This window comes from Cyprinodon tularosa, unplaced genomic scaffold (genome assembly GCF_016077235.1).
Source record: "Cyprinodon tularosa strain WSP-4 unplaced genomic scaffold, ASM1607723v1 ctg158, whole genome shotgun sequence".
Classification (NCBI taxonomy): Eukaryota; Metazoa; Chordata; class Actinopteri; order Cyprinodontiformes; family Cyprinodontidae; genus Cyprinodon; species Cyprinodon tularosa.
The window spans coordinates 1,032,703-1,060,671 of NW_024038416.1; the positions used below are offsets into that span (position 1 = coordinate 1,032,703).

Consider the following 27,969-nt stretch of genomic DNA (forward strand, 5'->3'; position numbering starts at 1 on the left):
TTTGACTTAATTGCATTTTTTATTATTGAATCATTTAAACAACTCGTGTATCTACCCCATAAGAGGACAAATCGCTTTAATTTAATGATAACCATAAATGTACGAGAATTCCTAACAAAATGATTGGATAAAGAATACAGCATCTCGCCATATCGGACGCACACACAGATGGTACTGTTATTGAAATCTCATATACAGATTTAATGAAGGATGTGTTTCCAAATGTGCATAAAGTTCACATTTTCGTTCATTTGTCAGGGACACCAAACTCACGTTTCTGGCAAATCTTTGGAGGAGTAGCAATAAAACTGAATCCAGCTAATACTATGATGTTCAAATGAAAAATCAAAGTTGTGTTTCTGTTTTGAAATCATGTCAACACTGACATCAGAGAAGAAAAGATGTCTGGCTAAGAGTTGTAAACCTGTTCATACAAATTAAATAACAAAGGAAGAGACAAACGTAGAAGGAAACATTTCCTGCTGTGTGACAGACTGGTGTGAGTTATTGTAGCATGCTTTGACCATAAAGTGAAACACTTTCCTGCTTTGTACCGATTCCTTTTTATTTGTCTGTACTGTAAGTGCAGTTGGATGCAAATATATATCCGCAGAGAATAAATCGCACAACAAAATTAGTAAAGAACCAATGACAAAAACCGCATTCACATAAATCTATCAATAACTTACAAAGATGAGATGTTCATGTTTGCATCATACACACACAATGCTCACTCACACACACACACACACATGCTGATGACACACAGATATCTGGGTGGTGACTTCAGCATGGCTCCATTCGCATGATATAAGCTCAGTCAGTGTTCGTCAGGGTACAGGGCTCCTGTCAGGTAGCCGTTGGTCCCGTTTTTGTTGGTCCCATTAGTGGCGCTGCTGTGATGCTTCTGACTGGGAGCGGGGCTGTCGTCTTCGTCAGAGCTGGACTCAATGTCACTGCGGTCATCTTTAGAAACCTGACAAACAAAATAACATCAGAAAACAACCATGACCTAAGCTATCTAATGTACTGACATTTCTGTAAAGTAATCAACCATGGGTGTAGTTTTAATAATAATAACAACATGTATAAAGAGCACCTACAATCATTGTTTTGGGTTAAGTTTCAGTCTAATTAATGTTTATTTCTTGAAACACTATGACATAAATATTCTCTACCATAATCTCTTTTTATGTATTTTTTATGGCAGTGGCAGTCCCTATCCTTGATCATTATTTCTCTAATTTAGCTAAGCTTCATTTCAAACATGATAAAAAAACATAAATAGAAGTGTAAGAAATTGATTTCTTCAAATCAGTGCAACTAAGTGTTTGCCTTTCTTTATAGAACTAAATACTTAGAAGGGCAAACATGCCTGGACCTTATATTTTAAAAGTATTATAACCAGACATGACATCATCAACTATTTAATCAAATTTAAGGACACAGAATTACAGTACGGATCGGTGCGGCTGCTGCAATAATGCGGACGCTGCACCGGTCTGTCGTGGTGAAGAGAGAACTGAGCGAAAAGGCAAAGCTCTCAATTTACCGTTCGGTCTACGTTCCTACCCTCACCTATGGTCTTGAAATTTGGATCATGACCGAAAGAACGAGATCCCGGATACAAGCGGCTGAAATGAGCTTCCTCCGCAGGGTGGCTGGGCTCTCCCTTAGAGACAGGGTGAGGAGCTCGGTCATTCGGGAGAGGCTCAGTGTGGAGCCGGTTCTCCTCCACATCGAGAGGAGTCAGTTGAGGTGGCTCGGACATCTTCTTCGGATGCCCCCTGGACGCCTCCCTCGGGAGGTGTTCCAGGCACGTCCCACTGGGAGGAGGCCCAGGGGACGGCCCAGGACACGCTGGAGAGACTACGTCTCTCGGCTGGCCTGGGAGCGCCTAGGGCTTCCCCCAGCAGAGCTGGAGGAGGTGTCTTCGGAGAGGGAAGTCTGGGAGTCTCTGCTTAGTCTGCTGCCCCCGCGACCCGGTTCCGGATAAAGCGGGAGACGACGAGAATTACAGTATTTAATGAAAATAGTTTTTCACTATTTTTATTTTTTTTAGACTTAGACAGATTTATTTGTCATTTTGTGTAAATGACACAAAATGTGTCATTTAGTGTAAACCAAAAAGAAATTTCGTTTAGAACAGCTCTCTGGACAAATTCATTTTTTTTTAAAGTGCAGCCTTGAAAAATAGTAAAAAAATATATATATATAAAAACAGTAATATAAACATATGACTGTAAATGTACAGTTTTAACATTTTCAGTTTTTTTTAATTTTTTTTTTTTATAATGATAAAATATAATAAAATACAATAACCCATTTACAAAACATTCAGCAGTCTAATGGCAGTGGGGAAGCAACTGTTATGGAATCTACTGGATCTGCATCCATTATGCATGTCTGCTAAGAAAAATGTGCCACTATAACTATAAAAAATGTTTTTAGAACTACTTACATGTAAAGGATTCCATTTCCCCACCTTGAAGACAGATAAAACAACATTAACACAGAATGGATTGTTATTAGTCAGCGTATAAAAAAAACAGCAGTGCTTCTGATATATAATTGTGCACTATGAGACAAAAATAATTTAAAAAGTCAAAAAGTCACAGGTCTGAATGTTCACTCTGTGAAAAAAATGTTTGCAGCAAAACATTGAACTGCATGATGCAACAAGTACAACTATAGGTAGGATGCGGAGGAGAGGTTGAGTGCAGGTTGAGTGCATTGATTCACCTTTCCTTTGGAGATGGCTCTGCACGCTGTCTTCACTATGAGGTACGACCAGAATGAGTGAAGAAGCTGCAGTAAGACCAGAAGGAGGTTGAAGACCCACCAGGATGGATAGGGGCCCACAATCTCCCAACTCTCAAACAAAGTAGTGTTTAAAATCCTGCAGCAGCAAGAAAAGTATGTTTTACAATTGTTGTGAATGAAAAATGGAAAAAATATATTCAAAGCTCCTATTTTTATTTACATAAAAACACAAGATATTTGTTAAAAGAAGGAAGAAAAATCGTATTAATCTCTTTGTAGCAATAACATTCACTTATAATACATGCTTATGATTTATTTGATCATACGTGTGACTAAACAGACACTAAAGGTAAAAAGTGTGACGTATTCTAAGAGTTCGTTTTTGTTAATTGTATGAATATGCCTTATGGCTCATATAAACGCTTGTTTGAGTTACTCAGAAATTCTGAATATTATTTCAGGACAGGAGAGGTGTTCGATCTTTTTCATGCGGAAAGGTCAACCAGGTGGGTAGTTAGTTATATTTAGCTGGCTGCATTTACTCAAGTATTTTTAAGAGAGCAAAAATGTTTTTATTTTCAGAGTAATTGTACTTTGGAAAAGTGTTTCTTCTGCCTAAATTAGTTATTTTGTAAAAATGTTATCTATTTCTATTCAATTTATATAACACCAGAATTTGCACATAACTGTCAGCCTGGTTACACAGTTTTAAAGCAGATAATATGAGCAAAGAGTTACTCAGTACTTAAGTATGCATTTTACAAAGTACTGTTTTGCTCTTAGTTGAGATATTTGTTGGTTGCATACTCTCTACTTTTACTTGGTTAAAAAAATATTAAAAATATTTCTATTCTTACTTGAGTACATTTTTTTTCTCGATAATCTAAGGAAAACGATGTCTCAATACTGTCCAGTGTATAAACTCAATATCTATTGTTTCTTTTACATCAATTACAACACCTGTGCAAAGTGGTGTGGAGGCTATTAGATGTTTTTCCACTGAAATGTTAAGGAAAACTGGGTAGCTTTAATAGCCTAAGCTAGTTCATTTTGGTGGCCAATCAAGCACCATTATAGCAAAGTCATAAAAGGAGATTTCAGTGCTTTTGGCAAAGGGACCAGACGTCAAATACTGTTTGAAAATGAAAAGAAAAGTGTCTCCATAAAGCTTCTCTACAGAGGGAATTATAACTTGCACAACAATTTCCAATGACACTGTGGTGATTGTTGAAACACTGACTCCATCTACAGCTTATGCCTTGTGAATCCCCCCCAAACTTTGTATAGGTTTTGCTCCAAAATTTGTATGTATTTTTTCCTTCCATCTAACTTTCCACAAACAATCCTGGAAGAAACAGACAGCTTCCCTTTGCTATGACTTTTATTTTATGTATATCTGCTGGACACCTATTGAGGCAACAGTCTTTGATAGGAAATCATTTATTTTAAAAATGTGGGTTTTCATTAGCCCTAAGCCATACTCATAAAAATATAAGACAGACAGATTAACTTTTCAATTACACTTCAATTTACTGAGATGTAGAATCAACATCATTTAATTCAAACCAGGAAATTAAAGCAAATAAATTGGGTAGATTTTCTCTTTTTCAAGCACTAACAGCTTTAGTTGAGGATCTGTGTTAATTTCATTTCTTGTTTATTCCTTGCAAACAGCCACTTGTTAGTACTCCAGATACCAAAGTCACAACAACTGTAGAAATGGGGCAATGGAAGAAGTGACAAAAAATATATTATATAACCATTAAATTGCAGTGTACATTCAAAAGCAAATAACAGATACAGGATGGTTTAAATACCTTAAAGCTAGCATATATCCTAAAAAGGCTTTTTGTAAAATAACCATTCATTTAAATGCTGTTGCAACACTACATTTAAACAGGAATCTAAACAGCCTAGATAGCATTTGGGGGATGATTAAGAGCTGCCATCACAAGGAAAAGTGGAAAAAATTAAGCTGCCTGACCCAGAATGTAAATCATGTCTACATTCATATAATGAAGTCCTGATCACACCCCTGCTGCTGCTGCTGACTGAAAAAGGACTGCTGTGCATCCTTTCATGGGCTGAAATTAGATTTATGATCTTCAAATATCCCACAAACCAGCCAGCTTTAAACAGTATTTTCGGGCAATGTGATTACATGGCTGTTTGGTTTAAACAAAGAAAAAATAAGAAAATAAATACAAAAATTAAATTTCCATTTTTTTTCTTTGAAGCAAAAAATTTGGTTAGAATAGCTGCAATTAAGACAAAAAAAAAAAATCCCACAGAACTAGAAATAGCCCTCATAAATAAATCCTTGCTTAATGTTTTAATAATCACAATAATCAGTTGGGCTGGCTCCAGTGGTAGACTAAGAACCACAAAGATTTGCTTTTCATGAGCTGAACTGTTTGTCTTTCATTGAAAGGTTAAAGCTGTAGTATCCATAGTAACTATTACTTAGCAACAAAATTCACACAGATCTGTTTAAACTGCAAACCATTGTGGATAAAGAAGAAGGAGATAAAAAAAAGCAGTGAGATCTTGATGGCTTTGACATCCTTTTTTCAAACATGAGCCACTGAAATGTGCTAAGGAGCTTAAGCTAAACAGCATTTGAAGCCCTGTCTGCCTGTACTACTGAATTGTATGAAAATGCCTCTGCCAGAAAACACATACAGAACTTAAGTCACATACAGTATCAACAATGATGCCAGCTTTGGATCATAGAGAAAATGACTAACACTTACCAGATGGGGTAAACTCCCAGCCTGGAAGTTATGAAGAAAATTGCGAACATTGCAAAGAGGAGGTTGCACAGTATCTGACATTTGGCATAGTTGGCCATCTTGGCAGCCTGGTTGACAAAAAAAACAAAACAAAAAATAAAATAAATAAAACAAAACCATTGATCTTGCTTTAACTCTCTGTTTATTTATTTCTGTTATTATCTTTATGTAAATCTACACAGGCCTGCAGGGACTTACCTGACAGGCAGAGCCATTTGTTTTTGTTCTAGATTGAATGAGGTTACAAAATAAAGCCCAAACTTTCTTTTATGGCGTTATGTCTTTTGTATTGATGCAGAACAACCTACTAATATAGTGCCTATACAACTATAAAATGGAGGTTAATGGATGCAGTTTTTTTAATTTAAGGTTTGACCTTTTTCCTCTGACTGCAGATGCAATGCACCGTTAGAACTGATCATGGCCCTTCTTTTGCTCCCTGAAAACACAATACTAAATACAATTCTGATAATCATATGCACGAGCGCAAAAACTGTCATTGATTGGTCTCTTAAATCTGTTTCTTTTTTTTTATCTTTAGGTGTATTTCAACAATTATGTACTTTTTGCTTCAGTCGTATTGAGATAGAATCAGTTTTAGGGGTGCGGTGATTCATGGCCGATGACCGATGCAAATTCAGATTTTAACGAATAAAAATGAATTTTTTAAGAACAGCTGTTATAAATTTACAATAAACCTTAAGTATTTCAATCTTATCTTATTGTTAAAAAATCAGAACAACAGTTAAAACCTGTTTTAACGGTTAAGATTGCTTTTACATCCCCAAAATTGGGGATATAAAGGATGATAAATCACTCTTATCTGCTATATCTAGGGTATCTGATGCTCTTCGGCTCTGCATGTCAATTTAAAAAAAATAACTATTGCCCAGTTTTTTTTGTGTCCCAATAAAAAACACTGAACCCACCCTGGTGAATTTATTCTAGAACAACCACCGGGTGTCAGCGCCACAGTCGGTCACATTACTGACTTAAAATGTGTTCCATCTTGCTTGTAAGTCTTATATTGAGCTGTGAGGCACAACGCTGGGTCAGAATATTCAGGGTGTTCATTACATAGTATAACAATGACAGGCATATGAACATGTCTAAAAAAAACCCTGCTGACACAAGCTTATTCCCAGGATGGTGATCCATCGACAGTGTCTAATCCATTTGCAGGTTCTCACCTCTATCAGCACGTCAGCTGCATCGTGTAGACACATGACCAGAGTTCCAACTCGTGCCATGTTGTTCACATATGAGAATACGATGAGAGAGATCGCTGCCACGTGGTGCAGGAACATGATCAGAAAATCCTGCAGAGACAGTTGCCAAGGAAATATCAGGCATTAGTGCATGTGTCACATGAATTCTGAATCCAATTACAGCCTTGAGATAATAATATCTTATATACTCTTGGTGTCTTCAGATCAATAAACATTTTGTGCAGAGTTGTTGAAAGGCCGTTTTGCAGAGCAAGCAAAAGTATTCACAACCCCTTAACCTTTGCAAACTCCCCTGTATCTTATTGAGATCTGAAGTGACAATCAAACAAAAAGTTGAGCTTATTTTTGAGTCGCAAAGAAATGATGCATGCTTTAGAAAATCTTTTACAAATTAAAATCTGGAAAACAGTGTACATATACTATCTTCAACTTCACTGGGTGAATTTAGGTTTAGTGTACCATTAAAGGGGTCATAGAATGCAAAACTGAGTTTACATTTTCATAGAATAATAATGATAGTTCAGTGGGTGAAAGGGACATAGAAGTTCAAACCCCATCAACACCTCCTTTCTCTGCAAATCTCACAATTCTAAACTTCCACCATAAAGAGGGCAAATCCAAACGAAGCCCAGAGTTGACATAAACTCTGAGATGTTGCCTTATTTGGTTATATTCTGTGCTTTTGTCACACTCCGAAATTTACATACAGACCAGCCCACTGGTTCTCTGGCCTTAGAACATGAATAGAGATCACGAAGATATAAGACACCAGTTTAGCTGTTTAGCCTACAGTTGGGTTTACTTCTACAAGAATTACAAAGCAGGCAGTTTCTCTATAGAAAATGAGCCAGAACCAATAAATACAGTGTTCCAGGGTGCACGGAGAAAGAGGACATTTTTCACAGTCCTAATGATCCCAAGGATCTGAAGACTCGACAGGCATGGATTATTTTTGTCTATCAGAAGATCCCTGCAAAGTTTGATGCTCAGCTGTTCATTTTCTCTAAGCATTTTAACAAAGATAGCTCTCAAAATCTTGGACTGTTCAAAGCAGGAATTGCTAAACTTCTTTTACTGAAACGAGGGGCTGTTCCGACCGTAAGGCCATCACAACCACAAGCTCTAAACGAGGGGGTGGGGGCAGACATAGGCAATGTGGAGTCAACAAGTCATCTCCATGTCATGTATTGGTTCTACCCAGCCAATTAACCAGGTGAGTCCAATCTGCACAGGTTAATTCACGGTGAAGATTGGACTCACCTGCTTCAGTGGCTGGGTAGAACGAATACATGACATGGAGATGACTTGTTGACTCCACATTGCCCATGTCTGGGTGGGGGCCACCAGCTCTGGGGGAGGTCTGGGTACCCTTGGTGCCCGGGCGGACTGGGGCAGGGAGCCAACCGAGTTTGAGTGCACGGTGTGTTTCTACTACGTGCTGCACTGTAGACGACCAAAATCCCGGACAATTTTGAAAATCCCACTTGACATTTTTTAAGGTATGAAAAGAAGGACTTGTACCGGAAAAAGAGGATGTCTCGTCACCCTACCATATCAACAATTTTCAATGAGTGAGTGCTTGTTGCTATGATGCATCTTTGCTCAGCAGCTTCACTCGTTGTGAACCAACCAAACAGCGCACAGCTCATCTAAATATTCATGAGCATACCATAAAAGGAAGAAAACCTGTCGTTTTATTCTGAGGCTTATAACTAGGCTTGCATTAGGGCTCATGAAACAGTAAATATGTAATTTTCAGCCCAACCAATGTTACACACCCTATTCAGAGACCTTAAGGACCAGCATCAAATACCCTATATAATCATTCTATGACCCCTTTAAAACACACATAACATGTTCACACTGCAGGCCTTAATACTCAGTTCCGATTTAGTTTTTTAAATCCAATTTTTTTGCCGTTGCTGTTCACATTTCCAAATATATGCGACTTGTATTTGATCTCCTGTGTGAACTGCATTCTTACAACGCAAGTTCCCGCATGCGCAGTAGAGGACGTAATGACACGATCACAAGCAAGCGTGCTCTGTGTTTACGCAAGTAAACATGGATAGTAGTGTTAGAGTGCAACTAGCGATCTTTCCAACCCTTAAAAACACAATATTTTAAATATGGTTAAACATAAATACTGCTCTCCACATTACCATCCGCCATGGTTTTTGTTTTTCTTGCCGCTTCTGCGTAGCTGTTCAAACACAGGTCGCATTTGAAAAGATCAGATTCATATTGCATTCAGGACCACATAGCCAAGTGGCCTGGGTCACATTGGAAAAAATCGGATCTGTGCTGTTCAGACTGTCATGAAAAGATCAGATACAGGTCGCATATGGGCAAAATGATTTCGGTCACTTCAGGCTGCTGTGTGAACGTAGCCTAAGTCTAAAATCTTTCATGGCTTCACCATTTTCCTTCCATATTTGTCTTCTATTTTCACATGCATTGGCTTTCTTAGTTTAACTCTTTCACAAATGACAAGCAATCATGACCTTAAGCAGTGGATTGCTGCAGCTCCTGTAGAGCTAACATTGGCCTCCTGTCAATTTAGGTGGTCGATTTGTGCTATCCTCTCTCTGCTTTTGGATAGTGGCTTTAACAGTGGTCTGCAAGACATTTAATGCTTTGGATATTGATGAAAAGTATAACTCTTTATTGTTAAATGTCTGAATAACTTTCTTCCTGACCTGTCTGTGTTCCTTGATCTTTGTGATAATGATTGTTAAACCTGTTCTCAGACAAACCTACGAGACCTTCACAGAAAACATTTGTATTTATAACTTGAGTTTAAATTACACACCGTTGGAATGTTGAGTAGACAGGTTATTTATTTTGTTTAATTTGCTATTTTCTTCATGTTATTACAGTCAGAAAAGTAAAATACAAAAACCTATAACACTTTATTTTTTTGTTTTGCAAGAAAAAGTACAAACTATATGTTCTTCATACCTCACAATTATAAGCTATTATTGCATTTGATTAAATTAAATTACAGTTAATTACAATAAAGTTTTTGTTGGCTATGTATAGCTACTTCAAAATTCCTAAATATCTAAAATTCAAGCAAGATTAGATTAGAAAGTATCTTATTTTAAAATGGTTTAAACTGATAAATACTGTTACTGAATATCAATGTATTTAGTCCTACTGTAGCATGGGATAGCTTGAACTGGAGCTCTATGAAATTAAATATGACATGTAAGAAATCCTCGTGCAATTTTTTTAGCTACTGAAAGGTCTTTAGCTGCAAGCACTGAGAAACAGTGTACCAGAGGTAAGGGATGAGGAGGAGGATGAAAAGGAAAAGAAGTGACACGACACGTAGAATGAAAACGAAGGCAAGAGTGTGCAGGGAAGAACATACTGGAACTGGCAGGAGATGCAGAGGACCCCTTCTCTGTGTAGAGCTGTGCATGAAAAAAACTGAAAGGAGAAACAAAAACAGAAACACATGCCAACAGTCAACAGCGAGATGACAGAGTAAAGGCAAAGAGCAGGGCATCATGGAGCCTGCTCTGAGCATGGGACGTGTCATGGAGAGGGCAGAGCTATGGAGGGAGTAAAGAGCATGGCATGCAAACAACAAATAAACCAAAAGTGTGTCCATTTTGACATAAAATGGACATGGAATGAAATGGGCTGGTAAACAGGAAAACATTTTTAGAAACTGACCAAGCTGGAACTGTTAATGAGCGTTATAGCTACATCATCCTACTAGATTTGCACAACTTAATGAAAATATTTAATCATCCAAATCTTAGTCTGTTACCTTGCAAATATCAAAGTGGCTGATTTAGGAATTTCAGTAATTCTCAAGCCTAAGAAAATATAATTTACCTCTTGGTTTATGTCAGTAGAAACCCAAAAATGTGAGTTACAGTCATGGAAAAAATATATTGCACCACCTTTATTTTCTTAAATTTCTTGTCCTAAAAGTATAATGCAACAAGCATGGCCAAAACAAGCAAACAAAAGAAGAGTGGGGTAATAATTACAAAACAGACTTAAACAACTGGACATTCGCTGCTTTTTATTGAAGATGTTTCAACACCTATCCAGGAGTGTTTGTCAAGAGCAGAGCAATCCGTAGTTGGAGCTTCTGTGTTTTTGAGCAGCCTTAAGGCCTATCCTCCTAGGTACATCCTGAGTTGGATGTAAATCAATGACCAACCCTTCCTGGGTTGTTGGAGTCCTTTGTTGTGTATGTGTTATGTCTTAGGCCATTTGAATCATGCATGAGTGTGTTTATGTAACATCTTTGGAATGTGTTCCATGGCTGAAGATCCTGGTGCTCCTAGGTGCTACTAAATCCTCCCCCTCTCTGCAATGATGGCTTTACCCTTTTAACAATGATGGTTTCCTTCACCCCTCTTTCAAACTATCTGCCCTCTCTGTACAAAATCTAAACATTTTGGTCATAAATAGTTTTCTTGGTTATTGAGGTGCAAGTTTACAGCTGAATCTTGCCCGGAGGTACAGGTTCATCTGTGCTGTGCCATGTGTTTGTGCAGCTGTTGTTTGGTTTCTCAAGTGTCTGTACAGTCCTCGCTGAATTTACATGCCACTCAGCTTTGGTCTGGGTGTTCTGTCTTTGGGATGAGTAGGTTTTTGTTTGAAATTCATTGGTATATCACGTGTACACGACAAAAGACATCAATAACTGAGAGGTGACAGGTTTGTCACTGATTTGCATCTGACTTGCAATGTGCTTAGAAGAATGAACCTCCATGCTGCTTAAAAACATCAGCACTCCAACTACAGATTGCTTTGGTTAGAGCTGACAATGACTCCTTGATAGGTGTGGAAACATCTTCAGAAAAACTAAGCCGAAGTCAGATTGCCTCTATTTTAAGCCTGTTTTGCAGTTGCCATGACTGAAAATGCACACAGGCATGTTGTCTAATAATGTTTCCAATGACTGTAGTAGTAAAGACACCAAAGGTCACAGGAGGAAGCATTGTAAGGACCAATATCAAATTAAAAAGAGGAATAAAAATGTGTATTTATTGATGTCCGATCTCGAGATCGGATCGGCCCGATCTTTTCCTATTTTCCTGTGATCGGAGCTCGGCTACATTACCTGACTAGTCGCGCCGATCTTTACTGCACCTGCCGTAAAGTACCCGCTAGTTACGGTTGACGGTAGTTGCGCGATACAAACATCTGCAGCAGTGCAAAGCAAGCATGTCAGAAGTATGGAAGTATTTTACTCTCACGAGTGAAGACTGTCCTAAAGCTACTTGCAATGTCTGCAACATGGCAATTTGAAGTAGCAGCAGAGCTACATTTAACACCACGAACTTGATTCTGATGACAAAACATGAAAATGCGTATGAAGCGTTTTGTAAAGCTGCAGATGGAAAGGTTGCTAAAGCAAATAAAAAAAACGCTGGACGTCATGAGGAGAGACAAATACTCCAACGAAAATAATAGAGCAAAGATCTTCTTTTTACTTTTAACTAAAATATTAAATTGAAGCCGACCTTTAATTCTGGGTGAGATTTTTATTTCATGGGATTTACAATAATAATAGTAATGCTTTTTGATAAAATATTAGTCTAATAAAAAGTAGGGTTACTTGCTCAAAATATATTTGAGTTTGATCAATTTCAATACTAAAGGCAAAATATCGAATCGGGACTCGAAATCGGATCGGATTTTAGGTTAAAATATCGAATAAGGATCGGAGGCCTAAAATGCTGATCGGGACATCCCTAGTATTTATTGCTACTGATATCATGACGTAAGAATTTAACATATGGATTCGTTTAAAGATGGGCCAATAAGAAGAGAGAGACTATCAGTGAATTATTACCTTAAAAAAAAGGTAAACAGCTTCAAATTAAATAAATTCAGTGGAATCAGCTGGAAAGTGTTTAAGGAACCTTTCTAAATTCATATTAAAAAAAAGAAGGAAAACATTTCTCTCTATTTTGCCATTTCTCACATGAGTAATTCAGGAGACTAACTTCTGCCCAAACAGACTCCACGTACATTTGTTAGCATACAAAAACAAAGAGCCAGTAACGGTTGGTAATTATGGAGATAATGTTATTTTCTAGAATGATTCATTTTAAAGTGGTCTAAATTGTAGAAAGAGTGATGTGTATTTCAGAACCATTCTTACCTTCCTCCTGATGTCTGTGAATCGAGAAAAGAGTAATGACAGGTAGAAAGACAGCTCCAGTACGTAGTAATAATGGATGTCCACAGTCAGGGGCTGCAAACATACAGGAATGTCTTCAGTACATCTTAAATAGAATGAGATACCTCCCTGTAGAGTTGTTGATATTTATTAAGTTAACTTTAACCTGGTAAGGGTAGTTGTACCAGCATTCTTTAGTGTTCCACAGCCATGGGGTCTAAAAAAAATAAAGTGAAGAAAAAACATTGAACCTTATTTAAAATTCAACTGATTATTAGGGGTAAGAATGGCTTTAAAGTTGGGTTTATTTAGAAAAAAATATATAATACATTTGACAATTAATGCACATGACACTGCAATTTTATGCAGGGAAGAAGCTGGACTAAAAAGTATACTATGGCATACCCTTAAATCCTGAGTAAATGTGTTACAAGCAGACTGTGACCCGTCACTGTGTTTTAGTTTAGTTCTCCTGCACTGCTCTCCAGACCCGCTCTATTAATAAATCCCACAGAGGCTGGAGGCTGGCGCCTGCAGCACCAACTGCTGGGGAGTGAGCTATTTTTTACATAGTGCTTTGTCATCCAACTTGTGTTTCAGGGATTTTTTTTCCCCCCAACTCTATCTCGACTGATTGCTGTTATGCATGCACTTTCATGAATATATGCATGGAATATGTGAAACCTCCTGAGCTCTATTTTGCAGTAATAATCAGTCGGCTGACTCATACTCAGATTTATCTCCTGTGGTTTATTGTTCTTAGCATTCAGCAGAATCAGCACCTGCCAGGTTCACTGACTAAAAAAACGAAGAGCTTTTTCTGGGACTACTTTGTTCTAATCCCCTTTGTTTTTTATTAACCTGTTCAAAAAATTTGAACACTGGTGCTGCTTTCAGAGATGGGAGCACAATTATTACAAAACTGTATTTTTGAATCCCTGACATTTAATTACATTTTAAAAAAGATTTTACTTGAAATAACTTTGAAATTACAACATTTGACAGACCTCCAAGTAGAGTGAAGAAGAAGCAAAATGATGCACATACACACCCATTAAACACACAAAATGTTTGAGGCATGTTTCCTTCACTTTTTCTGATTCAAGTTTTGCAAAATAGCTCAAACTTAATCATACTGGATGGAGAGCATTTGAAAAGTTGTAATTCACAAGTCTTGTGACAGATTCTTAATACAATTTAGCCGTCTGTCAATTTAGTTTTCTGCAGACTTTACCAGGCGTTCTTCCATGACTGTTTTATATTTAGTTCAGTCTTTCAATAAACTCTAACCAGATCTTCTTTGTCTCCTCTGAAGCAAAGCTTCAACAGAGCCTTATGCTGATTGATCCCCATTTTTAACTATGACAGATCCAAAATTTTAGTTTTACACCATGGAATAGTGTATATTGGCCAACAGATTTTTGAGCAGAACACCCTTTTTCTCATGTCCCTTAAATGACTTTTGGTACACCTTAAATTTGATCCTTTTAGAGTTTCCACCCTGCCTCTCATCCATGAAGATGATATTCATATGAAGCTTGGCTAATACTTGTCCTGTTTATAGATTATTCAATCTGAGCTGTGTTGGTTTAGACTAATGTTTTGGTAAGTTTGCATGTGTGAAATACTCTTTCGTCACTTAGATGAAGTTGGGAAATGTTTAAAGTCAAGGATACTGATATGTACCTAACTTCCATTTTAGCAAACCTCCTGCTAGAGAAAATCCATAAAATATCTGGATTAAATCTAAGTTTGAATGTAACATTGACTAAACTAAATTTAATGGGTTGATTCCAAGAAATAAAAAAATAGACATCTCATGGGGTGGAATTACTTTTAAAAGGCCCCATATGTTTTTTCTAGATTTAACAGTTAATCTAGAGACTAGATTCTAGAAATCTATAATGAGCTTACCTTTTTAAGAAAGCGCACTCCATAGGTAAATATATACAGGTAGAATGTAAATCGCCACCTAAAATTAAAAAAAGAGAAAATGTATTGAGTATAATAAACATTTTCATGTTTGCCTATTAATCAATCTTAAAGTAATTACAAAATAATTTTGATTATTCTTACAAGGCCATACTGGAATAATAATGAGAGGTTCTTATGCACTGGGTGAGCAAGATCTTCATTTTAGAGGTAAGGCGATCTCTGAGGGACCCACAGACTATGAGAAAGAATTTGTTTCTAAATTGTGATATTTGAGTTTCTAAATGTTAGGTATATTTAAAGATATGGTGGAGACTTTTCAAGAATTTTTGAAAAAAAAACCCTCCTTCTCAACTTAGAAAAAAAATGCACATACACAACCCTGTACGTGCTCCCGGGAGGGAACACCTATTAAACGCATTTGAGAGCATGCATGAGCCTATTTCTCCTCGTGCTAGCTCTGTTTGAAAGTTGCTGTTTGCATCGCTCATACAAGCTTCTTTAAAAGAAGATTTGCATTTTTTTCACTATGTCGGACTCACCACTGATAAGTTAAAATGGGGACGAGCACGTAGGACGGCCTTATGTAAACATATCACCAGAAGGATTGAAAATTAGGAGGACTTCTTCTTTTGATGATCCACACGGAAAAAGAACATCCTCCATTATACCTTTAAGTAAATTTTAGGCACAAAGTAGATAGTGTGTGTATTCGATTTTCCCTTTATAAACATTTAAACAAGTTGACCGTCATTGACAGTCATCATTGTGTCCGATGTGCCTTTCTATGCTCTGAGCAGTTCTGATCAAAGACCGGTGAGTCGCTGCCTGTCTTCCTTCGCTGTGAAGCTACAGGAACAAACCTCCTGCTGAGCAGAACATCATGCATGGATTCTATTGGAAGCTGTATAAGTGCCCAAAAGTTAAGATACAACAATACAGCCTCTTGCTGTGTTGAACTAATTGACTGTTTCTCCGAGTGACCAAGGTGGACATAAGATCCGCGGCCGGTAGGGTGAAGCCGTGCCAAAACAGCTGCTCATAACAGAAAGGGATCAGAACCCATCCATTCTCCTCCAGTGAGAGCGCGACAATTTAAAGATCTTTATCATTTAATGGGTATCTTGCCTGGACGAGTAAAATTGGTAATTAGATGCTATTTGGTTTATTAAAGGAGCTCCCGAAACTAATTGCGGAGGTTTATCACAAAAATTCTAATTGGGTGTTTTTAATGTTACAGCTGCCGTTCTCGTCTTATATTCTGTCATTTTCTTATGTGTGTTTTCTCTCGTTTGTCACTTAAAGGCGCCTGCCTTTTATGATCTAATAGTATTTTTATAACCCGGTTTTGACGCGGTCCGGCATCTTGCGGTTTCTGGCCTGTGATAACCATCCTAGGCTGTCTGCTAATGTACTGGGCTTTAGCTGATTGCAGTAGTAGGTTTGTTGCCAGTTTGCTAGCCATTAATCAGCTGCGTTGGTTGCTAAGCTATCGGTTGCCTTGGCAACAGAAGCATTGCATCCCCTACATAACCACTAGTTTTCATAAACATGTCAAGTCTGTCACATCCAATGCATTATGTTTACTGGTAATTGTTTATTATTGTATTAATTGAAACTTAAATTCTTTGACTTTCACCAAATATCATCGGCACACATCTGTTTGCTATATATAATTTCTACAACAAATCAACAGCTGAGACTCTACCTCAAGAACTCATTTGAACTATTTATGTTTACTGATTCTTTCATGAATTCTGTGTTTTTTCAAGTAGTTTTTTACTGATTGCATAATTTATTAAAAATAATAATACCATGATAGGGTTTATTAGATTTAATAAACAAAGCGCCGTCTCTGTTTTAATTGTGGTAGTCTGGGATTATTTATACAGCAGTAAAAAGAGCAGAGGCTTCCTCTTTTGGTTAACAAATTGAATAGACAGAGGCAAATATTTTCCTTGTGGTTAATAATTAATAACTCTGCTTCACTTATAAACCAAGTTATTGACATTTACTGATGGTGAAGACATCTTGGATTTTAACAATCGGTCCAAAACGTCCAGCCACAAAGGTAAGCAGTTAATAAGACCTCATAATTAAACAAGTTGTCAGTGATAATCATTTAACCAAAGATAACTACTTTGTTTTACCTTTGATTTAAATGAACCTTTAACTGATGACAATTTCAGGTTATAGTAAATAATATATTCATAATCTCTCCGTTAAAATTTACAACAAAATATAAAACAATCTTGCATATACAAAATATTTGATTGTTTCAACCTTTCCAGAGCGGTCACAGTTATCTCTATCTGTCTTCTGTTATGCTCCTCCTTCCAGTTTTCATTTCTCCTGTCTTTTCCAATGAGTGGGGGAAAAGGTAAATGGTTTTAGCCATTAACCATTTTCTCCCACTCATTCTTCAGTTTGTGACTGATAATACTCCTTCTCTCTGATTTACTTACATTCACTGGCAAGTTCTTCCTCCTAGGATGGATTACAACTCTTTGTCATACTGTACATAGCTCCGTGGAAAGCAACTAGTCACATATAATCATGCAACTGTCACTAAGATCTTCTGTACTTTATACTTTTTTAAGTAGGAAACAAAAGCGTAACTTTTACTTTATCAGGTTTTAATTTAGAGATTTGGCTCAGCTCCATTTGAAATCACAGTTGGTAATGTATAAAAAGTAAATAAAACAAAAACCAAAACTCCAGGAGCAACAGCAGTAATCCCTTGACTGGCTTAGTGATCAGATCCCTAAAAGGAGGCACATCAATCAACCAATAGTGACTTAGAAGTAAAACTGGACTCAGTTATTCTGCAGTGTAAACTTAATTTTTTTTATACAGTAGAGATTGGAGCTACGTGAGCAACTGAAGGTAAGCATGAAACACTCATTTTCATCCACATTTTCTAGTGGTACATGATGTGCTGAGGTTATTTATTTATTTTTTTATAATGTTCTTCCCAGATTTAATCAAAGCTACAGTACAAAAAGCATCATTGCCATTAATCAGCTGCATATTTAATCAATGCATGTAGAAATCATTAGCTGAACAGTATCTGGTTGCATGAATGTGTTAAAATATTTTAACAATAATTGCAGAAATTGTTCCCTTTATCTGATATTTGTGACAATATTTCGTACTGGTTTCAGAGTCAGCTCCTTAAAAAGTAAGGTAATAGTGATAGCTGATATCTTGGCAAAAAAAGATGGTATGAAGATCAGAACTGGCCTTTCTAGCATGGTATGTGCATCTTTTCAGCTGTGCTGTCCTGCTGTTTACTGCAAAGACAGTAAGAATGAATTCTAAAAATGATGAAAACCGCGGTGTAGTATATTGATTAATCTTAAAGACTGATCATTTAAGAAGGCTAAATAAAATTTCAACAACAAATGTAAATATAAGTTCTAACTGGTACTGCTGGTTATAATCTATATTGTCTGAAGGTTAAAAACAGAAGATCAAGCACTTAGTTTAGAGTCAGTTATTAAAAGAAATGGCGAAATTGGGGGTTTGTTGGAAAGAAGATGGAATGAAGATGTGAGAAACAGGCTCTGAGGCAAAAGGATTTCAAAAAGAAACTTCATACAGTAGATGTAGGTAATGATGCAGGTTTGGCGTGAGAGAGAAGGATGTTTTGATAGAGAAAATGATCAGCTAACGAGCACTAAAGACAGTAGCAGACAAACATTTAAAATGTAAAGTTTGTCCAATCAAAAATACACATAATATGTCTTGAAGATTAATAATTATATCAATATTTTAGACCAAACTAGGCATCCTGGAGCTGGATCCATGTTTGTGGTAGAGAAATTGAAACACTGCATTAAAGTTATTCTTCTCTCACTTTAGTGAAGGTATTGACCACAGGGTCACAACAAGCTTGGAAGAATTTCTCTTGTTTTGCTCAGTGTGAAGCAGACAATCAGACGTTAGGGTCTCTATTAAAGCCATCCTAGTCAGAGTCTTCATAATGAGTCAGCTGCACAAAAGCCATACAGATGAGTAAATAGATTTGCATGTATTTTTTAACATTATTTTTTCTTATATTTGCATTACTTGATTAAAGCTATATCTGATTATCTAAAGGCACTTTTGAAAATTGAATGGCCAATTAAATATAAGTCCTTAAAAGTACATTTATTTTCATGTTAAAATTATTCATATCTTGTTACATGTAAATGTATTCATTTTACATGGAATTTAAACCCTAAATATTGTTTAAGTAGAATTTTCTCAAAGTAACTTAATACATATTTTTGGTACTATTCTGGAGGAATAGGGAGAAACAGTACCTTCAATCCCCCTGCAATGTATTTATCTCCATGTGTTTTCCCATTAGGTCTTATACCTCCTTTTGCCTCATCTTAAAATCTTAATTCATAAAAGTTACGTTTTTAATGTTTATATTAACAACTCAAGTAAATCAATGTTAGAACAAGTTGTGCTGCACAGCACTAATTTATTCATAAAAACACAATCAGTAGCATACTGGTTATATTTAGTAATGTTTTAGCTCTGCCTACTTTGTGCTTTAAATAACCCTGCATATACTTTTCTTTCTGCACAATGATGTGATCAAGAGTTCTGCTTGTTGAGCTTTACAAAGGATATACTGCTGCAGTGGGATCAAAGACTTGCTGACAGGGAAGACATGCCTACTTTATGAAGTCAGCTTTCAACAGTCAGCAAGACAGAATGGGAATTTAGGACCAAGAAGCAAAGCCAAATCTTTATCTAAAGTCATGCAGGCTTCATCCAAATCAATCGAATTCAGTTAAAAAATGTATGAATCTCAAAGGAAAAAGGGAAACACATTTTTCATCTACATGAAAAAAACCTTTAGGCAGATTATAGTATTAGCAGAGTTTGACATGTGAAAACTGCTTTATCATGCTCTTTTAAAGTTTTTCTTTTTTAAACAAAGATGTTCCAACAGATCCTAAAAAAAAATAAAAAATAGAGCAGCATGATTCCGTATTAAGAACAGATCCAGAGCAGGCAGACCTGGGATTTTTCTCTGGGTGTTAGAAATATTCACTTGCAAACTTTAAGATACCAGAAAAATAATCACCAAGATAACATACAACTGGCAGTAGAACCTCATCAGGCGATTTATGTGCTGATCAAAAGTATTGTAAATCAGAATTAAGTGGACGAGTGTACCTGGCACAGAGTAAAAGACCGTTGCGTAGCAACTGGTTGAAGGAGCCTGCAATAATTTTTTTTAAATGCTGTTGAAATGCTGCCATGGACAAAATGAAGAAAATGAAAAAAAAATCACAATGACTCACAAGTTGAAATAAAGTTTCTTAAGTCAACAACAGCTGTTTTTTTTTTTTTTTTTTTTTTTTTTTACATTTCTGAAACATATATATAATTTTATCTCAACCTCTTGAGATGAAATATTTCATTAATTTTACTCTAATCGGCACCGAACTAAGAAATGCTGTTTAAGGCTTTTGAAGGTGAAACATTTGCGATTATAGGCTACAAAAAAATTGCTTTATAAAACAACTTGCAAAATATTGCTTTAAAGAAAGAGAATAAAAAAGCATATCTAAAATGTTATAAAACAAATACTATTCTTCCAAAATAATAAATTATCTTAACAAGAAAATGCTCCAAATATTGAACTGAATTGTTTTAAACTCGGCTGAAAATGAGATTACATCATGGGGTAGGAGGTCAATTTCATTATGTACTTGTTCTGCTTAATGATGGAAAAAATACAAGTTGTAGCTTTCTTTTTAATTCTTGTTTCTCCAGCTGGGATTTAGGCTGTACTGACTAATTAGCTAACGGTTTGTTTTCTCATGACTCAACGTGTTATCTCTTGTTTGATTCATAATAAATGTGCAACAATAAAACAAAATTTGGTAGTTGCTTCAATTTTAATTTAAGCAGCAGACGGCACCTTTAGTTTCAAAGATATCTGACATTTCGTTTTAAAGAATCTTTAATCAGCTTGGAAAAACTAATTCAAGAATGAACCAATCTAAGTATATGTTGTTTATCTTCTATTCTCTCCCTAAAGATTATAAGACACAGACAAATGGCTGTCATTGTTTACAAAATAGTGCTTTATGAACTCTTTCTAAAAAGTCACAGTATTTTTAAGATTTTTGTGTTTATGTTTAACCTGCCTAAATAGTTTACATATAACAGAAAGACCAAAATATGTATTTATGTAACGTAAAATGGCAAAGATTTTAGCAAAATCAGAGATAATTTTTTTTATATATCACATTTACACGGCTACAATGCAAAGCCTTCCCTTTATCTTCATGTATAATTTTCTATTTTATACTGAAAGAAACCTGCAGCATGTTTCTTTCCAGAGTTGGGAACTTGATCTTTTTTACTTTTGTGCTATCAGGGGAAAAAAGACAAAAGCTTATAAACAAAAGCTCTTTGCACTGTCATCATTATTTCCTCTGTAAATATGCTTTCTACACACTGCCTGTTTGCACACATAAAAGAATACAAAACAGATCAGCTGTCTATACAGCAAAAGAGAATCCTATCGGTCTGGTGCAGCTGGGCATGAGAGCTTAATTACAGCACAATCGCTGCAGAAGGGACTGAAGCCAGCCTCATTTGGAGACCTGCAACAACTGAGACAGACAACTTGAACAAACTATTGCAAACAGCAGAGGTGCCTGCTGCTAATTACACTGCAGATAACAGCATAAACGCAGGTGTTTCAACAGCCTGAAAGCATGTTTTGAAGTGATAAAAATCCACTTTTTTCTTGTGCAAGAGAATGCACAGCAACCTCTATGCTGTTTTAAAACAAGTCCAGTGGTCTAATCGGTAAGATGGTCTCTTCTGAGAGAGCAGCAGCCCCAGGCGGATCAGAGGATGGAGGCTCACACTGCCGGATTTGTTCCAATGGTGTTCGACATGACTCGGCTCTGACAGCAAAACTGGCTCTTTGGCATTTAACGTCACACTACTAAGTAACCACAATCTCCCTGATGGTGAACACATTACTACAGATTAGCTGGCTCTGTGTTAGCATCTTGAATGGCTTTGTGATCAAATGGATTTAACCGTTATAACACGCTGGTTAACTGAGAGCTTTTGATCTTCTCTCAAAGGGCCAAAGAAGCATTTTAAAATCAAAACGCTGTTAGCTGATTATCGAAACCTCTCAATCCACATGGTATGTTTTGAAATTTGAAGAGCAAAGATACAAAATCTTTTACACATTTTATTTGATTGCTTTTTCCTTTTTTTTTTCTTGTCATTCATGGACATTTGGGCCTGTAAAAACTTGCAATTATTTTTCTTCCCTCTTTACAAAGTTAACTGGTCTACCCCCTGAGTTATGCGTCTGGATTTACTTGTGGTAGAGTTTTTTGTTTGCTAAATATGTCTTTCAAAAAAGGAGAACTGTATTTCCATAACCACTACTTGAAAACAAATTGTGGTTTTGTTTTTTGGCAATAAATTCATGTTTAAAAATGCTCTACATTTTTTTTTCCTTAAGAATTTGTATTAAAACCGGTTTTCATTGATTGAGGTCCTGAATCTTCGATATATTGAGTGGATTTTATGACATATGACATCTAAGCGACCTTCTTGTTCCATTGGCAAAATTCTCTATAGTAAACTGTATGAAGGAATGGAAAATTACTGCAGTTTCTTGACTTTCAAACTAGGTTTAAAATGGAAGATATACCACAAAACTAAAAAGGTACAAAATGTTGATCTGAAAAATCAACTAGTAACTGATAACCTTCCTTTTATTCTAATACTGATGTGCTTTTGAGCTCCACGGTAGCACTGCTCCCTTGCAGCAAGAAGGTTCAAGGTTTGATTCCCGGCCAGGGATCTTTCTGCATGGAGTTTGCATGTTCTCCCTGAGCATGCGTGGGTTCTCTCCGGGTACTCCGGCTTCCTCCCACAGTCGAAAAACATGACTGTTAGGTTAATTGGCTTCTCTAAATTATCCTTAGATGTGAGTGTGAGCGTGAATGGTTGTTAGTCCTTTGTCTCTGTGTGGCCCTGTGATAGACTGGGACCTGTCCAGGGTGTACACCGCCTCTCGCCCATTGACAGCTAGAGATAGGCAACATCCCCTCTCAAGCTCAGCAGGGTTAACCCTGAAGGAAAATGGATGGATAGATGATGTGCTTTCCAGACAAGGCTGGCAAGAAAACTTTTTCTCCTCTTTTCTTTGGACATTTAAATTACCATAACCAATTTATCTACAGTAAATGGTTCCTTTTTCACCCTTGGCTTTCAGACAATTACACAACTTACCTCTTCTCCTATAAAATGTGGAAGGGAACCTAAACCTGTTCTAGAAAAGGTTATCTATCATCCCTGCTTTTACTACAGCCACTGGCATTCCTACTGATGCATGACTGTGTAGCACGGCTTATTCAAATCAGCCCTCACTTAAACATCAGCTATAATAGTGAGCCAAAGCAAGGCACTAATGTAGCAATCAACATTATGCAGATATTTTGGTCATTGTGATTAGACTTCCTTGGCATGTTACAAATCTGTCCTCTGCTTTAAGTCAAACTGGGTGTTGATCCATGATGGCTTACAGCTACTTTAGCAGAGATATGTCTTACATGCTTTCACAGAATCTTGCGAGGGTGCTCGGCTTCTCCTGGTTACGCCTCTGCCTAAACCAGCGCTGGATGGTGCGCACGTCCCAGTCGAGCTGCTTGGACAGGCCCTCCAGCCTCTTCTCATCTGGATGCTAATAAGAGAATTAAAATGTCGGGTTCACCTTTTCAATGTAGAAAAAATTCATTTAACATTTTCTGATCAAAATTAAAAGATAATATCCTCACCTTGGTTATGGCAGTGAAAACCTTCTCTAAGATAGCATTGGGCTGTGCCTTTTGTGGCCCATTAGCCTGGATCTTCAGCCCCATTGCACATGGCCTGGCAATAAACCTGCAATAAAACACACATCACTGGATTTCAAAAGAAAGTTTTTTGAATGGAACAGCAGGTACCTCCTCAGATGCCTTAAAATTATTGTATAACCTTTAACATTTAATCTGTCAGGAGCTATAAACCTGATTAAAAACTTGAGTGTAATTGAAAGTAGAGCAGACAGAATGGCACCCTTGGTGGTAAGCCATAATTACCATATGGAAAAAACTTGCTTCCTATTGACAGAATGGTATGACACATCTATGTGTTTGAGTAATAATTTAGTCTTAGCCATTATGGTGTCTTTTATAAATTTTTTTTGCTGTCGTTGTATATTAACAGAGAAAATACGTTTTATAGTTGATTTTTCAACCTATTGCCTAAACATAGTCCTAACTTTCTTACTCTTCCTCAGTCTGTCTTGAAAAGATTCACACCAAATATGACAGCAGAACTATACAAGTCAGTCAGAGAAACAAACCTAGCTCCACCGTTCATTTATAATCTGTAATTTCTAAGTATGTCATTGTTAGAACACAAAGGGCTTCAGTATTTGAGATTTTGAAACCGATCAAATATTATAGATTTATTAGATAATAATAGAAATGTCTTTTAATTTAGCCAAATTAGCAACGTTTAGCCTTTGAACAAGATTAGTAAACTATATATCGAGGAGACATGGTGAAAAAGATACAGGAACTTTATCTTAGTGCAACTGACAGCTAACTTCTTTTTAAAGGTGCAAAAGCTGCCTTCTAAAGGAATTTGACCTTAAGCTTAGAGCAATATTTCTTATATCAATTGTAACCCCAATTATTAAAATGTATAGTAGTATAGATAGTTATTTGTTAAGATTAAAAATTATTAAGTAGGGAAACTTAAGTTTCCTGATTGTCCATTAATTCTTACTGTTCATATGTCTTAATAATTTATGACAACTCTTTTGCAGTTGCTTATTAAGACCACTGATTATCCTTCCTGACTCTGGGTCTGTTTAAAAAAAAAAACCCTGCAGACTGCAGATCATTAGATAAACAAATATTCCTCGCCTTAGATTTATCTTCTAAATATTAAAGGTACATATGGGCTAATTTGGGCAGGCATAAGATAGGCCCCAGATTAGATTGTTATACAAATAATATAAGTGATCTGTGTTAATTGACTATATTAATTGGATGCTGGACATGTCTGGATTCAAATTAGAACCACATGGCTCCTTCATGTGCTGCGCAAGGTAAATAAATATTCCTTTTAGCTTTTCAAAACCTTGCAGACCTTTAGTGTCCAACCCAGTTTGGTTACATTCACTATGTGCCCTACTTAGTATCCATTACCCTGTGACCTACATACAAATTTTAGCTGCATAATAAACAGTGTCATTAAAATATATTTTTCAAGAAATCTCCATTTTGCTGTGATTGGTGGGAAATGGACTAAGGAGATAAATTCTGATCTTGACCACATATAATCCTGAGGTTTAACTCAGATCTGAGGCCTTAATGACTGCTTACTATAATTATAATAGCTTTGATCACAACTATAATCCATACAGATGATTCTACAGCTAAATAAATAATATATTAGACAAAATATGAAGCAAATCTGGCCTGTATGTAATAGTTGAAGGAGGCTGTTTATTGTTTTGCTGAAAACAGGTTTGGTTTGCAAGGACAGGTCTGACAGAGAGAGGATCAAAGGCAAACCAGGCTGCAGGCCTGCAGGAGAAGGATGATGATTTGTGAGCTAAGCAGATAAGATGTCATTGTTTAGGGGGGGAGGAGGAAACAGACAGCGGCGCAACAAAAGCGCATCTCCATCAGCACCTGCCTCCTCCAGCCCGTCAGCTCAGAACCCACCTCTCAAACACCAGCCGAATCATAAAGATGCAGAAAGCCAGAGGACACGCCAGGTAGAGATCCTCTGCTTGCGGGAACGTCGCCTCCTCTGTGTTTTTTAAGTCAGCCCAGGTCACATTATGGGGGAGCCAGAAGCGCTCGTTCCAGAACCACGCCAGAATCCCGGCCATCTCCCTGCTGCAGACACGATCCAGCAACGGAGGCTCTCTGTCTGTCTCTGTCTCTCTGTCTGCGGAGCTCTGTGTCCGACTCGGCTGATGAGGAGATATCTGGTGCGACCGCCGTCCGTCCGCTTCCCTTCAGCTGTTCCAGTGTAGGGAAGTAGCCTCAATCAGCTCCTCAGCGACTGATTGGTGCGTTCAAATGTCAATGCAATGGCCTATATTACAGCAATAATCCTACTACATTAAATATAATAACCTCCTTTGCATAGACCTGCCTCTTTTGCTCCCACGCTTCATCATTTATAAACTCGTCAGATTGTTAATCATTTAAAGCAAAGATGCGTAGCAGAGATATAAAGGATGGTTTGTCAAACTCTGCCACCTACTGGTCATCATGAGATGGTACAGTACATTTCTGTTTTTTATTATTTTGCATAAAGTTTTTCCTTGGTCTTTGTGTTTGATTAACGGGCTGTTGACAGGTAATAATATATTATTTGTCTCCTAAGAAAGCTTTAAGTCATATTACAGTATCCTCTTATAAGTTCTCACTGAAGTTCAGGATCAGAATCGGAAATACTTTAATATATATATACACATATATTTCTTTAGTCTATTGTGGGTTTAGTTCTTTGGCTTTATTTTAATTTATGCTTTAATAAAGTAAAGGTTGTTTTGTAAAGTTTGTCCATTCATATTTTATGATATACGTTACTTATAGTTATCCTAAAATCTAATCAAATACATATATAGAAAGAGGGAGAGATAGTTGTACGTAAAAGTTTACATACCCTCTCATCAAAGAACATTATAAATTCACATTATATATATATATATATATATATATATATATATATATATATATATATATATATATATATATATATATATATATATATATATATATATTGAACCTGCAAAAATATATTTTTGAGAGACTTTGCATTTCACTTCGAATATGTATTTAATAACTATTTATTTATTTAATAAGTATTTTAATATTTATATTGCTTAGAGTAAAATGAAATATCAACAATTATTAATAATAAAGTCCAGACTGTTAGCTCTTGTATCAGTGATGTGAAGATAAAGTCTGCTGATACTGTTTTATTACGTATTAAAATAGACAAAGATGAGCAGTGCACTGCAGAGCATGAAATGGTCTGGTCTATTCTTTGGAATAGTAGCTCCATCTAGTGGCCAATGTTGGAAGCATCACTACAGCGTGTCTGTAGGTGATGGTAATTTCGTCACACTGCCAGGATCCAGTTCATTTGGATTCATTTAGTGACCAAGTCGGCTCTCAAACTTCTAAAAAAAGAAACTGAGAGAAAAGTAAAGAAAAAATACTCAAAAGCGTACAGTGGAAAAAAGAAAAAAAAAAGATTGAAAGTACTAATAGCTGTCACAATAGTCTTTGATGATGCTATTTTTCTTCCTATCTCATAACAAGAACTATAATACATGCTAATGTATTCTGTAATCAGTTCAAATTCTTTATAAAACAATTTAATAAAAATAATTTGGTTGTGTTTGTCTAAAAAATGCAACATGAGCATGTAATACTTTGGCATGAAAGTATAGTCAGCAACAGCAAATTGTATTTACACTATACAACTCCTGACACATGAGTCGTCTATAAGTCTGATTCATTGTCTCCTCTGTGCTCCTTTGTTTCTTCAACTCTTCTTCTGGTTAAATCTTTTGCCAGACCATTTTAGATCTGATCGTATTTACAATGTTCTCTATTCTTGACAAGAAATCTGCAAAATAACGCAATTTTGTCTCCCTCATTTCTCCCTCTAGGGTTATTTTTTCTACTGAAAAGAGATTTTTTTATGAAAAGAAACAGCTTACACTTTGAGTTACCATAGCCACAGACTGTTCAATGCCTTCCAAGGCACTTCTCCAACCTTTGTCACATTACAACCAATTTTCAATGTATTTTATCAGAATTAAATGTAATAAACTGACACTTTAGTACAACAGTTTTAGGTGTATGGTTTTCAACACTGTACATTTACGTCTGAAAAGCATGCCATGCATTCATATTTAGCCTCACTGATTAAATTAGGACAATACAACAATACAATTTTTGTCTACCAACTTTCTAGAATTTTTTTTTAACCTTTTTTGTATCTCTAAAGTGTTCAAGTCTGC

The 27,969-nt window shown here is 36.4% G+C and overlaps 1 protein-coding gene across 2 annotated transcripts; it reads right to left on the reverse strand.

Annotated features, from left to right (window-relative positions):
• cers6 (ceramide synthase 6) lies at positions 1-26,164 on the reverse strand. Of its 2 annotated transcripts, XM_038280259.1 has the most exons (11): positions 25,646-26,160; positions 23,702-23,807; positions 23,477-23,607; positions 14,856-14,913; positions 13,108-13,158; positions 12,924-13,016; positions 6,746-6,874; positions 5,517-5,623; positions 2,743-2,899; positions 2,462-2,485; positions 1-976 (listed from the first exon to the last, which is right to left on the reverse strand). In XM_038280259.1, the coding sequence occupies exons 1-11, from the start codon at positions 25,813-25,815 to the stop codon at positions 821-823; spliced, it is 1,182 nt and encodes a 393-aa protein (XP_038136187.1). In that variant the 5' UTR covers positions 25,816-26,160; the 3' UTR covers positions 1-820. The 2 variants fall into 2 exon arrangements, with proteins under 2 accessions (XP_038136187.1, XP_038136188.1); XM_038280260.1 differs by lacking the exon at positions 2,462-2,485 and having other exon boundaries at positions 25,646-26,164.
• Positions 26,165-27,969: the final 1,805 nt, after the last annotated feature.